The sequence below is a fragment of the Salvelinus alpinus genome, chromosome 27 (genome assembly GCF_045679555.1).
Source record: "Salvelinus alpinus chromosome 27, SLU_Salpinus.1, whole genome shotgun sequence".
NCBI classification, from domain to species: domain Eukaryota; kingdom Metazoa; phylum Chordata; class Actinopteri; order Salmoniformes; family Salmonidae; genus Salvelinus; species Salvelinus alpinus.
Genome location: NC_092112.1, coordinates 33,793,035 through 33,806,553, shown reverse-complemented (window position 1 = coordinate 33,806,553; position 13,519 = coordinate 33,793,035). Strand labels below are relative to the sequence as shown.

General features: G+C 45.3%; 1 protein-coding gene across 5 annotated transcripts in view; it reads right to left on the bottom strand.

Annotated features, from left to right (window-relative positions):
- Positions 1–13,519, bottom strand: part of ppp1r13bb (protein phosphatase 1, regulatory subunit 13Bb) — an 86,306-nt gene that overhangs the window by 5,385 nt on the left and 67,402 nt on the right. For all 5 annotated transcript variants that reach the window (XM_071370408.1, XM_071370409.1, XM_071370410.1 and 2 more), the window contains 6 exons: positions 8,032–8,165; positions 7,296–7,740; positions 5,892–6,658; positions 5,556–5,693; positions 4,952–5,085; positions 4,174–4,340 (listed from right to left, as the gene is read on the bottom strand). In XM_071370408.1, coding sequence (XP_071226509.1) covers positions 4,174–4,340; positions 4,952–5,085; positions 5,556–5,693; positions 5,892–6,658; positions 7,296–7,740; positions 8,032–8,165 — 1,785 coding nt within the window. The remainder of the gene's footprint in view (positions 1–4,173; positions 4,341–4,951; positions 5,086–5,555; positions 5,694–5,891; positions 6,659–7,295; positions 7,741–8,031; positions 8,166–13,519) is intronic.

The following is a 13,519-nucleotide window of genomic DNA, read 5'->3' as shown; positions in this document are numbered from 1 at the left end:
TAGCAGCAACGTATGTGATGAGTAAAAAAAAGTAGTGCAAAAAAGGGTAATACAGATAGATAGTTAACCAAATAGCTGCCAGACTAACTATTTAGCAGTCTTATAGCTTGGGGGTAGAAGCTGTTCAGGGTCCTGGGCCCGGTTGCATAAAACACCTTAGTTTTTCTCTTATCTTTTCCCCTATAGTTTCTTTAACTTTAAGTTGCACAAAACTTCTTAAGGTGAATTTCCCCGTTAAATTAAGTGAAAAAGTTAAGGGTGCCCACGAGGTCCCTTAACTGCTTCATTCAGTATGGTAATCAATGTAAACAACATTTGTGGAGGTGAATGTTGCTTTCATTTGCTCTGGTTACAAAAAGAAACCATCAACCAGCTAGCTACTTAGCTAAACAACGGAAGTTGCACAATCCATGGCTACAAAGTTAGCTGCCTACTTCGCTATAGCTGCTCTGTAAGCTAGTTTGATGTAATGCCAGAAACATGGTTTATTATAACCAGCCAGTGACTTGGTGTATTGATACACCATCCAAAGTGTCATTAATAACTTCACCATGCTCAAAGGGATATTCAATGTCTGCTTTAAAAAAAAATCACACATCTACCAATAGGAAAACCTCCCTGGTCTTTGCTTGTAAGCAGGAAATCAAGAGGATAGCGTTATAGTCAGATTTGCCAAAAGGTGGGCGAGAGAGAGCTTTGTATGCGTTTCGTTGTGTGGAGTCAAGGTGATCAAGAGTGTTTTTGCCTCTAGTTGCACAGGTGACATGCTGGTAGAAATTAGGTGAGATGAATTTCAGTTAAAATCACCGGCCATTAGGAGCAGCGCCTCTGAATGAGCATTTTCTTGTTTGCTTATGGCCCTAGACAGCTCGCTGAGTGTCGTTTTCGTGACAGCATTGATTTGTGGTGGTAAATAGACCGCTACGGAAAACGTAGATTAAAACTCTTGGAAAATAGTACGGTCTATAGCTTATGATGAAGTATTCTAACTCAGGCGAGCAGAACCTTGAGACTTATTATATTAGAGATCGCGCACCAACTGTTAACAAAGACACACACCTCCCCCTTGAGTTTAACCGAAGCTGCTGTTCTGTCCTGCCGATGCATAGAAAAACCATCTAAATGTATATTATCAAATCGAATTTTATTTGTCACACACACAGGGTTAGTAGATGTTAATGCGAGTGTAGAGAAATGCTTCTAGTTCCGACAGCGCAGCAATACCTAACAAGTAATCTAACAATTCCCCAACTACCTAATACACACAAATCTAAAGGGGTGAATGAGAATATGTACATATAAGTATATGGATGAGCGATGGCCAAATCGGCATAGGCAAGGTGCAATAGATGGTATAAAATACAGAATATACATGTGATATGAGTAACGTAAGATATGTAAACATTATTAGAGTGGAATTGTATAAAGTGACTAGTGATCCATTTATTAAAGTGGCCAGTGATTGGGTCTCAATTTAGGCAGCAGCCTCTCTGAGTTGGTGATTGCTGTTTAGCTGTCTGATGGCCTTGAGATAGAAGCTGTTTTTCAGTCTCTCGGTCCCAGCTTTAATGCACCTGTACTGACTTCGTCTTCTGGATGGTTGCGTTGTGAACAGGCAGGGGCTCGTGTGGTTGATGTCCTTGATGATCTTTTTGGCCTTCCTGTGACATCGGGTGCTATAGCTGTCATGGAGGGCAGGTAGTTTGCCCCTGGTGATGTGTTGTGCAGACCACACCACCCTCTGGAGAGCCTTGCGGTTGAGGACGGTGCAGTTGCCGTACCAGGCTGTCATACAGCCCAACAGGATGCTCTCGATTGTGCATCCATAAAAATTTGTCAGGGTTTTGCGCCTTCTTCACCACACTGTCTGTGTGGGTGGACCATTTCAGTTTGTCTGTGATGTGTACGCCGAGGAACTTAAATTTTGCACGTTCTCCACTGCTGTCCCTTCGATGTGGATAGGGGGGTGCTCCCTCTGCTGTATCCTGAAGTCCACGATCATCTCCTTTGTTTTGCTGATGTTGAGTGAGCGGTTGTTTTCCTGACACCACACTCCGAGTGCCCTCACCTCCTTCCTGTAGGCTGTCTCATCGTTGTTGGTAATCAAGCCCACTACTGTTGTGTCGCCTGCAAACTTGATGATTGAGTTGGAGGCGTGCGTGGCCACGCAGTCGTGGGTGAACATGGAGTACAGGAGGGGGCTGAGCACGCACCCTTGTGGGGCCCCAGTGTAGTGGGTCAACGAAGTTGAGATGTTTCCTACCTTCACCACCTGAGGGCGTGTCCTTGTTCAGCCACAACTCCAAGAAACATAGGATATTACAGCTCTTCAGGTCCTGTTGATTGGATAGTCTCGAAAGGATCTTGTCCAGTTTGTTCTAGTGATTATACGTTCGCCAAAAGAATGGAGGGTAGAGGTGGTTAATTCACTCGCCGACGTAATACTGAACAAAAAAACGCAATATGCAACAATTACAAATATTTTACTGAGTTAAAGTTCATATAAGGAAATCAGTCATTGAAATAAATTCATTAGGCTCTAATTTATTGATTTCGCATTACTGGGAATACAGATACGCATCTGTTGGTCACAGATAAAAAAAAAATAAAAAAAAAAGGGAGGGGCATCTATAGCATAGATGTGATCAGGCTGTTGATTGTGGCCTGTGGAATGTTGTCCCACACCTTTTCTATGACTGTGCGAAGTTGCTGGATATTGGCGGGAACTGGAACACGCTGTCGTACATGTCGATCCAGAGCATCCCAAACATGCTCAATGCGTGACATCTCTGGTGAGTATGCAAGCTATGGAAGAACTGGGACATCTTCAGCTTCCAGGAATTGTGTACAGATCCCTTCGACATGGGGCAGTGCAATATTATGCTGAAACATGAGGTGATGGCGGAAGATGAATGCCACGAAAATGGGCCTCAGGATCTCGTCATGACATCTCTGTGCATTCAAATTGCCATCGATAAAATGCAATTGTGTTCATTGTCCGTAACTTATGCTTGCCCATATCATAACCCCAGTGCCACCACGGGGCACTCTGTTCACAACACTGACATCTACAATCTACTAGCCCACAAGACACCATACATGTACGTGGTCTGCAATTGTGAGGCCAGTAGGACATAGTGCTAAATTCGAGAGATAAAAACGTTGGAGGTAGTTTATGGTAGAAAAATTTACATTCAATTCTCTGGCAACAGTTCTGGTGGACATTCCTGCAGTCAGCATGACAATTGCATGCTCCCTCAACTTGAGACATCTGTGGCATTGTGTTGTGTAACAAAATTGCACATTTTAGAGTGCCCTTTTATTGTCCCCAGCACAAGATGCACCTGTGTAATGATCATGCTCTTTAATCAGCTTCTTTATATGCCATGGATTATCTTTGCAAAGGAGAAAAGCTCACTAACAGAGATGTAAACAAATTTGCGCTCAAAATTTGAGAGAAATGCGCTTTGTGTGTATGGAAAATTTCTGGGATCTTTTATTTCAGCTCATGAAACATGGGACCAACACTTTACATGCTGCGTTTATATTTTTGTTCAGTGTAGTTCCGTCAGGGTTCCCGCATTTCGGCCTCACTTACACTGTCCCTTTCTTCTCAGAGTCTCGGTAATTAGAGCCTGGTTTGGGGTAAGCATTATGTCCTGCGCCACCGACTCATTGAAGTAGAAATCTTCATCCAAATTGAGGTTAGTGATTGCTGTTCTGATGTTTAAATGCTCTTTCGGTCTTAGGTAACGAGGGCAGAAACAGCTACAAACAAAGTTACGATCAACGTGAAAAAACCCAAAATAGCAGAATTGGTCAGGAGCCAGTAAAACGGAAGCTATCCAATCCAGCGACATTCTAATTCGTTTCACGCTGTTGGAGAGCATGGTAGCCAGGGCACCAAAACAGAAGAGAAGTTGAACCTCCTCTTCAACACTCTTAGTTGTTGTGGAAATTGACCCACTATGCTGTTTACTTTCTGCATCTACATCATATTGCTGAGTCTACCTTTAAGAATATATATACAACAAATATATTCTAGTTGTCTAGTCGCCCTATGGGCCCTGCTCAAAAGTAATGCACTAGATAGGGAATAGGGTACCATTTTGGATGCAGGGGGAAACCCGGTCAATGTAATTCCCTGCAGCAATGAACCTCCAGGATTCTCACCGTACAGAAACTGAGAGCACTGGATGTAGCCCTCCTCCATCTCTTCACACTTGTCTGCCGCCGTCTCCACGTCGCTGATGGTGCTGGCGAAGATGGCCGCCCCTGACTCCACCAGCAACTTGCACAGGTGAACGCTGTTACAGGAGGCTGCACAGTGCAGGGGTGTCCTGTAGAGAGAGACACACACACACAAAATGGAGGGGTTACAATAGTTCCATGGAGACCAATCGCCCCTAGGGAAGGTAATCATAGGCAATAAAAAACACAACCGTGACTGAGGCTTCTTCAGATTTGGAGCTTTTGTCTGTATGTATATTGTGTATGCTGCAAAATGAATTGCCTCATTAAGGACATTCATGCAATTATCTATTCTGCAGTGACAATGTTTGAAAAGAGCTGTGCTCTGGTAATAAATAGGGGGTTCCTTGGTGCAGGTGAGTGGATGAATTGTTTATGTAAATACAACACTATGAAAGCAAGTATGTCACAAATAGCAAAATCTCAACATAACTGAAGCCTTGTTTTTGGAGGCATGAATAAAGTGGCGTAACTGAAGCTAAACAAACGCAAATAAGGAATTCTGTCTTAAAGGGATAGTTCACTCAAAAACTATTGTAGTATTATGTTCATTAGTTCACTGTGTTAATACAATCCTCAAAAAGTGTCCATGTCAGAAGTCAAGTTTTTAAGTACTGCACTTTCAGTATAGAAGAAAAACGGTGACGCATGAGTGACCTCTTTAAGGTCCCTTGTGTGCGGGTGGTGTGTGGCTGCTCACCAGCCGTCGCTGTCGGCAGCGTTGACGTTTACTCCGAAGTCGAGCAGGAACTTGACAATGTGGTGGTGTCCAGCGCACACTGCGTTGTGCAGCGGGGTTATGCCCTCGTCGTTGGCCGTGCTGGGGTTCTTCACCTGGGGAAGAACACAGGGGTCAGCTAGTCCCAACTTGATCCCTACACAGAAGTGGACTGAGTTCCATTTATTTTCTAAGAGCATTTTTAAGAGTTCAGAAGTCGAGTGACACGCCAAGATCAACCCCAAACACACCGCAATTCAATTCTGACAGGTTTACTAGCCCACACACACACAGTTGAAAAACATGAAGCAAACACTAAAAGACAGACTAGTTTACAATGCTGTCAGCACAGGCCAAATAGATGCAAATAGAGAGAGAATTTTTGTGTGTTTGTTTGTATCTGTGTGTTCGTCCCATGTGGCTCAGTTGGTAGAGCATGGCGCTCGTAATGTCAGGGTTGTGTGTTTGACCCCACAGGGGACCAGTATGAAAATGTATACACTCACTACTGTAAGTCGCTCTGGATAAGAGCGTCTGCTAAATTACTAAAATAAACAAATTGTGTGTGCAAGCGACAGAGTCAGACCTCATAGATAATCCTCTGCACCAGGTCAAACTCGCCCTCCAGTGAGGCATCCAGTAGCAGCGCCAGGGGGTTGAACTTCACCCTCAGGCCGTGACCCGTCCGCTCCGAGTTGGGCTTCTTCAGGTTAGTTCGCTTCTCCTGTAGGGGAAGGATGGGAAGAGACAGTTAGTAAAGAGTATGTGCAAACACAAACAGACATATGTATGCATGTCACAGGTGGGTCTGAACCCCCTGCTCCGGAAACCAACATCTTAACCATTAAACCAAGAGTCCAACTCACCGCTGCTACATGAACATGCATACTGTTGCTGTGTGTGTGTTTTGTGAAAGCCTCACCACTTGCTGTGAGGGGGTGGTGGCAACCTCCTCTGGAGAGCTGACCTCAGGCACAGGGCTAGGCAGGGTGGCCACCGAGACTCCCCCTAGGTTATTGTTGTTGGTATCCTCCGAGGCCTCCGGGGCAGGGGGGCTGATCACCTCGGGGGCCGGTGGCGGGGGCAGCAGCTTGTTGTCATTGGCGTCAGGCGGTGGCAGGGGCTCTGAGGATGACCCCTCTGCCACGGCTGGTGGTGGGGGAGGGAGCGGGTCCTCACATGGCGGGTTCCCGTTGTCGGCGTCTGCCAACGAGTCACCGGGGTAGTCGGGTGGGTTGGCAGGCTGGTAAAATGGCGTGCCGCCCACCCTGGCTCCCCCTGCTCCAGCGCCACCACCCTCCATGCCGCCAGCCAGGGTATTGAAGCGCTGGTAGAGCAGCTTCTGGATGTTGGGCCCGGCTGGGCCCTCTGGCTCAGTGATGGAGCTTCGCTTCTTGAGGGGCCGCGGGGCATTCGCCAGCTTCTTGCGCAGTGTTTCCAGGTCGGCGTCGCTTTGGTAGCGAAGGGGCGAGTGGGCCATGGGGGTGAGCTTGGTGGGGCTGAGGGGCCGCGGGATATTCTCCACATTGGGCGGGGGGGTATCCGGGGCCCCGTCGATGTCAGGGCCCCCTCTGTCCCCAGTGTCCTCACCGGCCGGCCCCTGGAACCCGGGGAAGGGCCCTCCTGTCAGCATAAAGGGCAGGGGGGAGGGCGGCGTGGAGCCGGAGGGGAGAACGGGCTTCCCGTACACTGGACACACACACGAGGGAAAAAAACAAATAATGATGTACTACCCTGGAAAATACAAATAACGTACTTGCTTGCTGACTCGCTTTCATAAATTAATGATAAGGAATTACTGGATACTCAAACCTGTTAATGCATTAATAATCAAAAGCAAGAATATTCACAGCACTGCTCTTTGTCATGCAAGTCTCCTTTGATTTTGAGTTAAGCCCCTGCACCCATTCCCTGTCCCTCCTTCATTTTACCCAGACACCAACCTGATCCAATACTTCCAAAACAAACCTTTCTTTCCTGTCAATGATCTGTAAGTGATTGGGTATGTGAAAGGATGGTGTTCACCATATTGCTTTCACTTAACCAACCTTGCCAAATCAGTTCCTCAAGGAAGAAAAGATGCATAGTACTGGTACAACATACAAGGGTGCGTCCCAATAATATCTTGTTTCTCCTGAAGTGTGCACTCGTTCTCTATTTCCCACAAATCTAATAGCATAGGATAGTGAGAGTTTCCGCCATCATTTGTATACCAGTCATTTCCTTTGAAATCAGTGAAGGGAAGTGAATAAGTGCACACTGGTCTAACGAAAGACAATTGGATTTGGAACATACTCATTCACTCCCAAACGGCCCCTGCTAGTACCTGCTTTGAGCGCAGGCTTGAGCGGGTAGCTCTTGGGCGCCGCCTGCTGGAGGTACATGTGGTAGATGGAGCTGGAGTTCATGGTGGCTGGGCCCTTGCGCGGCGACTGGGGCCGGGAGCCTCTGTCTGGGACGAAGGGGCGCACCGCCACGGCCAGGACAGGGTCAAGTCGATCCCCGGGAAGACCCGGTGGGAAGAGAGGTGAGTTGGGCTGGAAGGTCGGGCTGGGGGGCACCGATATGCGCTGCTGGATCTGCTGGGAGGAGGAGCCGGTGGAGGGGGGAACACGGGGCCAGACAGGGCCGGGGGGGTTGGGGAGCAGGCCTGGCCGGCGGTCCAGAGAGCTGGTGGAGCCGGCAGAAGTTAGGTGGGAGCCGTAGGGAGGCGGCTGGGGCTTGGAAGGGACCACCGGGGAGGAAATTGTCATCTTGTTGGAGTCCAGCACCTTGGTCGAGGCAAACAATTATTCAATATCATCAAATACCTCTCCAAACTAATTTGGGATGAAGCGCTGTCCCAACTATTTCAACTGTTATAGTTATTTGGGGAAATGTTGCATGCTTCGAGGGGTTGTTTTGAGGACAAAACAAATGTTGGCCCAACACTAAAAAAGCTAAGATACTCGATATTTACTATTCTGTTAGTCAGCACCCCTCCAATATTTTTGGGTGTGCGTCAACTCATGATTTTTATTAAAGCTTTACGAACAACAAACAATGTTAAAGCAATGACTGACCTTGTCTGCTGCGGCAGCAGCAGGGGAGCCCGGAGGGGGAATCTTTCCCTGCGTGTCCAGCCCAGACTCCGGCCAGTCGGGGGGCTTGAGAGAGGCATTGCCCTTGCCAAGGGTGGGCCAGCCAGCGTCATTAGCTAAGGGTGGAGAGGGGAGAATGGGGTACGCTGAGTGTGGTCTAAGAGAGTTACCTGTGAGAATTTTGTTAAAGCAGAGACTGCTGTAGAACTCTCTAGATAGGGATACAGCACATCTGTATAGATCATTGTTTCCCAATCCTGGTCCCGAGAAGCCAAATGCACATTTTGCCCGGACCAGGATTGGGAAGGAGTATACTGGTATGAATGTTTGCCATGATGGGGTGAGTGTAAAAGATGATACTGCTACACTGGGCAGGCAAATGCAGTAGTGTGGAGAGTGTTCGTTTAGATGGGTGAACCGTAACAAGAGCTAGCTGGTACACTACAGAGTACAGACACTGTTGCTGGGTGAAAGGGAGACGTACTTAGGGTCCTGTTCAATGGAAACCAGTTACTAGTTGGTGGGGCAAGGAACAAAATACTTCTTGCTGTTTCACACAGTAAGCATGGTTTGACACTGCTGACATGAATCCAAATGAGGATTCAAATGCACATACACTATATATACACACAAAAGTATGTGGACACCCTTTCAAATGAGTAGATTTGTCTATTCCAGCCACATCCGCTGCTAACAGGTGTATAAAATCAAGCACACAGCCATGCAATCCCCATAAACAAACATTGGCAGTAGAATGGCCTTACTGAAGAGCTCAGTGACTTTCAATGTGGCACAGCCATAGGATGCCACCTTTCCAACAAGTCAGTTCATCAAATTTCTGTCCTGCTAAAGCTGCCCCGGTCAACAGTAAGTGCTGTTATTGTGAAGTGGAAACGTCTAGGAGCAACAACGGCTCAGCCGCGAAGTGGTAGGCCACACAAGCTCACAGAACAACACTGCAGAGCGCTGAAGCGCGTAGCGCATAAAAAAAAGTCTGTCCTCGGTTGCAACACTCACTACCGAGTTCCAAACTGCCTCTGGAAGCAACGTCAGCACAACAACTGCTCCTCGGGAGCGTCATGAAATGGGTTTCCATGACCGAACAGCCTAAGATCGAACAAGCCTAAGATCACCATGCCAAGCTTTGGCTGGAGTGGTGTAAAGCTCTCCGTCTGGAGCAGTGGAAACGCGCTTCACCATCTGGCAGACTTACCGACAAATCTAGGTTTGGCGAATGCTAGCAGAACGCTACCTGCCCCAATGCATAGTTCCAACTGTACAGTGTGGTGGAGGAGGAATAATGGTCTGGGGCTATTTTCCATGGTTTGGGCTAGGCCCCTTAGTTTCAGTGAAGGGAAATGTTAGCACTACAGCATACAATGACATTGTAGACAATTCTGTGTTTCCAAATTTGTGTCAACAGTTTGGGGAAGGCCCTTTCCTGTTTCAACATGACAATGCCCCCCATGCACAAAGCGAGGTCCATACAGAAATGGTTTGTCGAGATCTGTGTGGAAGAACTTGACTGGCCTGCAGAGCCCTGCCCTCAACCCCATCGAACACCTTCAGGATGAATTGGAATACAGACTGCGAGCCAGGTCTAATCACCCAGCATCAGCACCCAGCCTCACTAATGCTGGTGGCTGAATGGAAGCAAGTCCCCGCAGCAATGTTCCAAAATCTAGTGGAAAGCCTTCCCAGAAGAGTGGATGCTGTTATTACAGCAAAGGGGTCCAACTCCATATTAATGCCTATGATTTTGGAATGAGAAGTTCGACGAGAAGGTGTCCACATACTTTTGGTTATGTAGTGTACTTACTAATGGTGACAATTTCATAGTGCAAAAGAATTGTGCAAAGTTTAAAACATACCATAAACCTCATTATGATGCAGCGTGATTTAATTTGAAACTTTTCTTCAACAATGTACGTTATAAAGAGGTGACTATTAATGTATTATGCAGTTCACTCAAATAATTGCCTCCCCATACATTGTTAAAAGAAAAAGTTTCTAATTAAATCATGCTGCCAGATTATGACGTTTAGTAATTTTTGCAGTATGAAAATTTTGCCACAAGTATGCTCTATCATGCTGTCAGCAAAGATTAGGAAAGGGAAAAGGGAGGGAGGGAAAGAGACAAATAAATGTAAAAAATATATAGAACAATGAATCATTTCTGAAACAGTGCATTCAGAATGTATTCAGACCTTGACTTTCTTTACATTTTGTTAATTATAGCCTTATTCCAAAATGGATTAAATAGTTTCCCTCAATACTCCATGACAAAGCAAAAACTTTTGTAGAAAAAAAAAAAAAGTAATAAGCAATTTACATTAGTATTCAGACTCTTTACTCAGTACTTTGTTGAAGCACCATTGGCAGTGATTACTGCCTCGAGTCTTCTTGGGTATGACGCTACAAGCTTGGCACAGCTGCCAAGTTTCTCCCATTCTTCTCTGCAGAACCTCTCAAGTTCGGTCAGGTTGGATGGGGGGAGTCACTGCAAGGCTATTTTCAGGTCTCTACAGAGATGTTTGATTGGGTTCAAGTCTGGGCTCTGACTGGGCCACTCAAGGACATTCAGAGACTTGTTCAGAAGTCACTCCTGTGTTGTCTTGGTTGTGTGCTTAGGGTCGTTGTCCTGTTGGAAGGTGAACCTTTGCCCCAGTCTGAAGTCCTGAGCAGGTGTTCATCAAGGATCCCCACAGCATGATGCTGCCACCACCATGCTTCACCGTAGAGATGGTGCAAGGTTTCCTCTAGACGTCCTGAATGCCAAGTGTCACGAGTTCAATCTTTTTTTTGTCTGACCAGAGAATCTTGTTTCTCATGGTCAGAGTCCTTTAGGTGCCTTTTGAAAAACTTCAAGCGGGCTGTCATGTGACTTTTACTGAGGAGTGTCTTTCGTCTGGCCACTACCATAAAGGCCTGATTGGTGGAGTGCTGCAGAGACGGCTGTCCTTCTGGAAGGTTCTCCCATCTCCACAGAGGAACTGTCAGATTGCTCAGTGTAGCTGGGTGGCCAGCTCTAGGAAGAGTCTTGGTGGTTTCAAACTTCTTTCATTTAAGAATGGAGGCCACTGCATTTTTGGGGACCGTCAATGCCGCAGACTTTTTGTAGTACCCTTCCCCAGATCTGTGCCTCGACACAATCCTGTCTCGGAGCTCTACGGACAATTCCTTCGCCCTCATGGCTTGATTTTTGCTCTAAAAACTGTGGGACCATATATAGACAGGTATGTGCCTTTTCAAATCATGTCCAATCAACTGAATTTACCATGATGGAATCCAATCAAGTTGTAGAAACATCTCAAGGATGATCAATGGTAACAGGATGCACCTGAGCGCAAATACGAGTCTCATAGCCAATGGTCTGAATACTTATTTAAATGTTTTATACATTTGCAAAAAAATCGAAAAACCTGTTTTTGCTTTGTCATTATGGGGTATTGTGTGTAGATTGATGAGGGAAAAAATGAATTAGAATAAGGCTGTAGCATAACAAAATGTGGGAAAAGTCAAGGGGTCTGAATACTTTCCGAATGCACTGTATCATGATTTGAAAATCCCCCTGAAGAGTGGGATTCAAAGGCCCCCCACCAGGTCCCTGGGTCGTATTCAAATTTGTCCAATAAGAAAAGCTTGTTTTGGTTTTCCGTTGCAAAACGTTTCGCTATGGTGTACACTAATAATTACGACCGTGATGTTAAGCCGTTTTGTCTCTCCTGTCATCCCCCTATTTCCACCAAACTTTCAAATGTAGCTTCTTCCACACAACTGGTGCCATTCAATTAAGTAGGAACTTGTCCTTCATATGCTCAACTTTGAAAATGAAAATGCTAATTTAGTCAAACTTTGTTGTTATAAAAGTAATCAAATTACATTTTGTAATTCTAAAAGCTGGAGAACAGCAGTATTCATTAATCCAAATTCTTAAACCATAAATTTTAGGAAGCGCTAAAGATAGTTGAATATACATATCCTTGTCAGCCAGTCCAATTGTGACCATTTTAAACATACATGTCTTAAAGTCAGACTCAGTAAGTCTAGCTCATTAAGTCAAAAATAAAATGGCACATTTTATATTCTGGCTTAACATTTCACTAAATAGATAGTAAGTAAAGTAAGTAACCTTGCACAAGCCTTAGGCAGAACGGCTCATATCTTCTGTTTCTGTAATGTGAGTCAGCTTGATGTACAAGTACACCCCCTGGAAAGGACACTAGTCTATCGCAGTGCAAAATTGACAGATTAAAGTTTAATTAGTGGGATTACTATTTGAATGCTCTATCACTGCTACTCGAGAGGGAAATGGTTAGGTGGGTTATGGAATGGTCAAAGATCAAAGCTCAAATTTACTGAGCTGGCTTCAGAGGTAAATTTGACGCCATTGATCCAGGTATGGAGAGCGGAGGAGCGCAGTGAACCTTCCCAGAGTAGCTAATTCTCGCTCGCTCGCTCAGGATCAGCAGTGCTTTGCTGTCTAACATCTTGAAAGCACTCACACCAAACCTTTTTCAAGGTTCTTTTTTTGTTTGCATTAGCACCAAATGGTCAGAGAGTGGTGTTCTTGAACAATTCACACCCCTGTGTAATGTGATAGGATGACTTTTTAGTTATTTTGATAGTGATTCCACAGTTGCTTAATTAAACATGATCTTATCTCTGTTGTTAACTTAATAGGAGCACGAGGTAGAATCAGATATTACTGTTAGATACAAGCCTACACAGACAACAGCCCTTGCAGGGTAATATTGATTGCTGTAATATGAATGGTTCTAGTTGTCCATGTGTCTGAGTGTGCGCCACATTTGTGAGCTGTGACTGTAATAGGATCACTTAACAAAAAAACAGTATTATGTTCAGTAGTAGACTGTTGATAAATTGTGTCAAGATATTCGACTTGCCGCCTCATCAAAAATAAAATACCTGCTAGCCAGCACCATGGAGAGCTGCACCGTTTAAGTTTTGACTAGTTTATTTTACAGTTGAAGTCAGAAGTTTACATACACCTTAGCCAACTACATTTAAACTCAGTTTCACAATTCCTGACATTTAATCCTAGTAAATAATCCCTGTTTTAGGTCAGTTAGGATCACCACTTTATTTTAAGAATGTGAAATGTCAGAATAATAGAGAATTATTTCAGCTTTTATTTCTTTCATCACATTCCCAGTCGGTCAGAAGTTTACACTCAATTAGTATTTGGTAGCATTGCCTTTAAATTTTTTAACTTGGGTCAAACGTTTTGGGTAGCCTCCCACAATAAGTTGGGTGAATTTTGGCCCATTCCTCCTGACAGAGCTGGTGTAACTGAGTCAGGTTTGTAGGCCTCCTTGCTCGCACACGCTTTTTCAGTTCTGCCCACACATTTTCTATGGGATTGAGGTTAGGGCTTTGTGATGACCACGCCAATACCTTGACTTTGTTGTCCTTAAGCCATTTTGACACAACTTTGGAAGTATTGTCC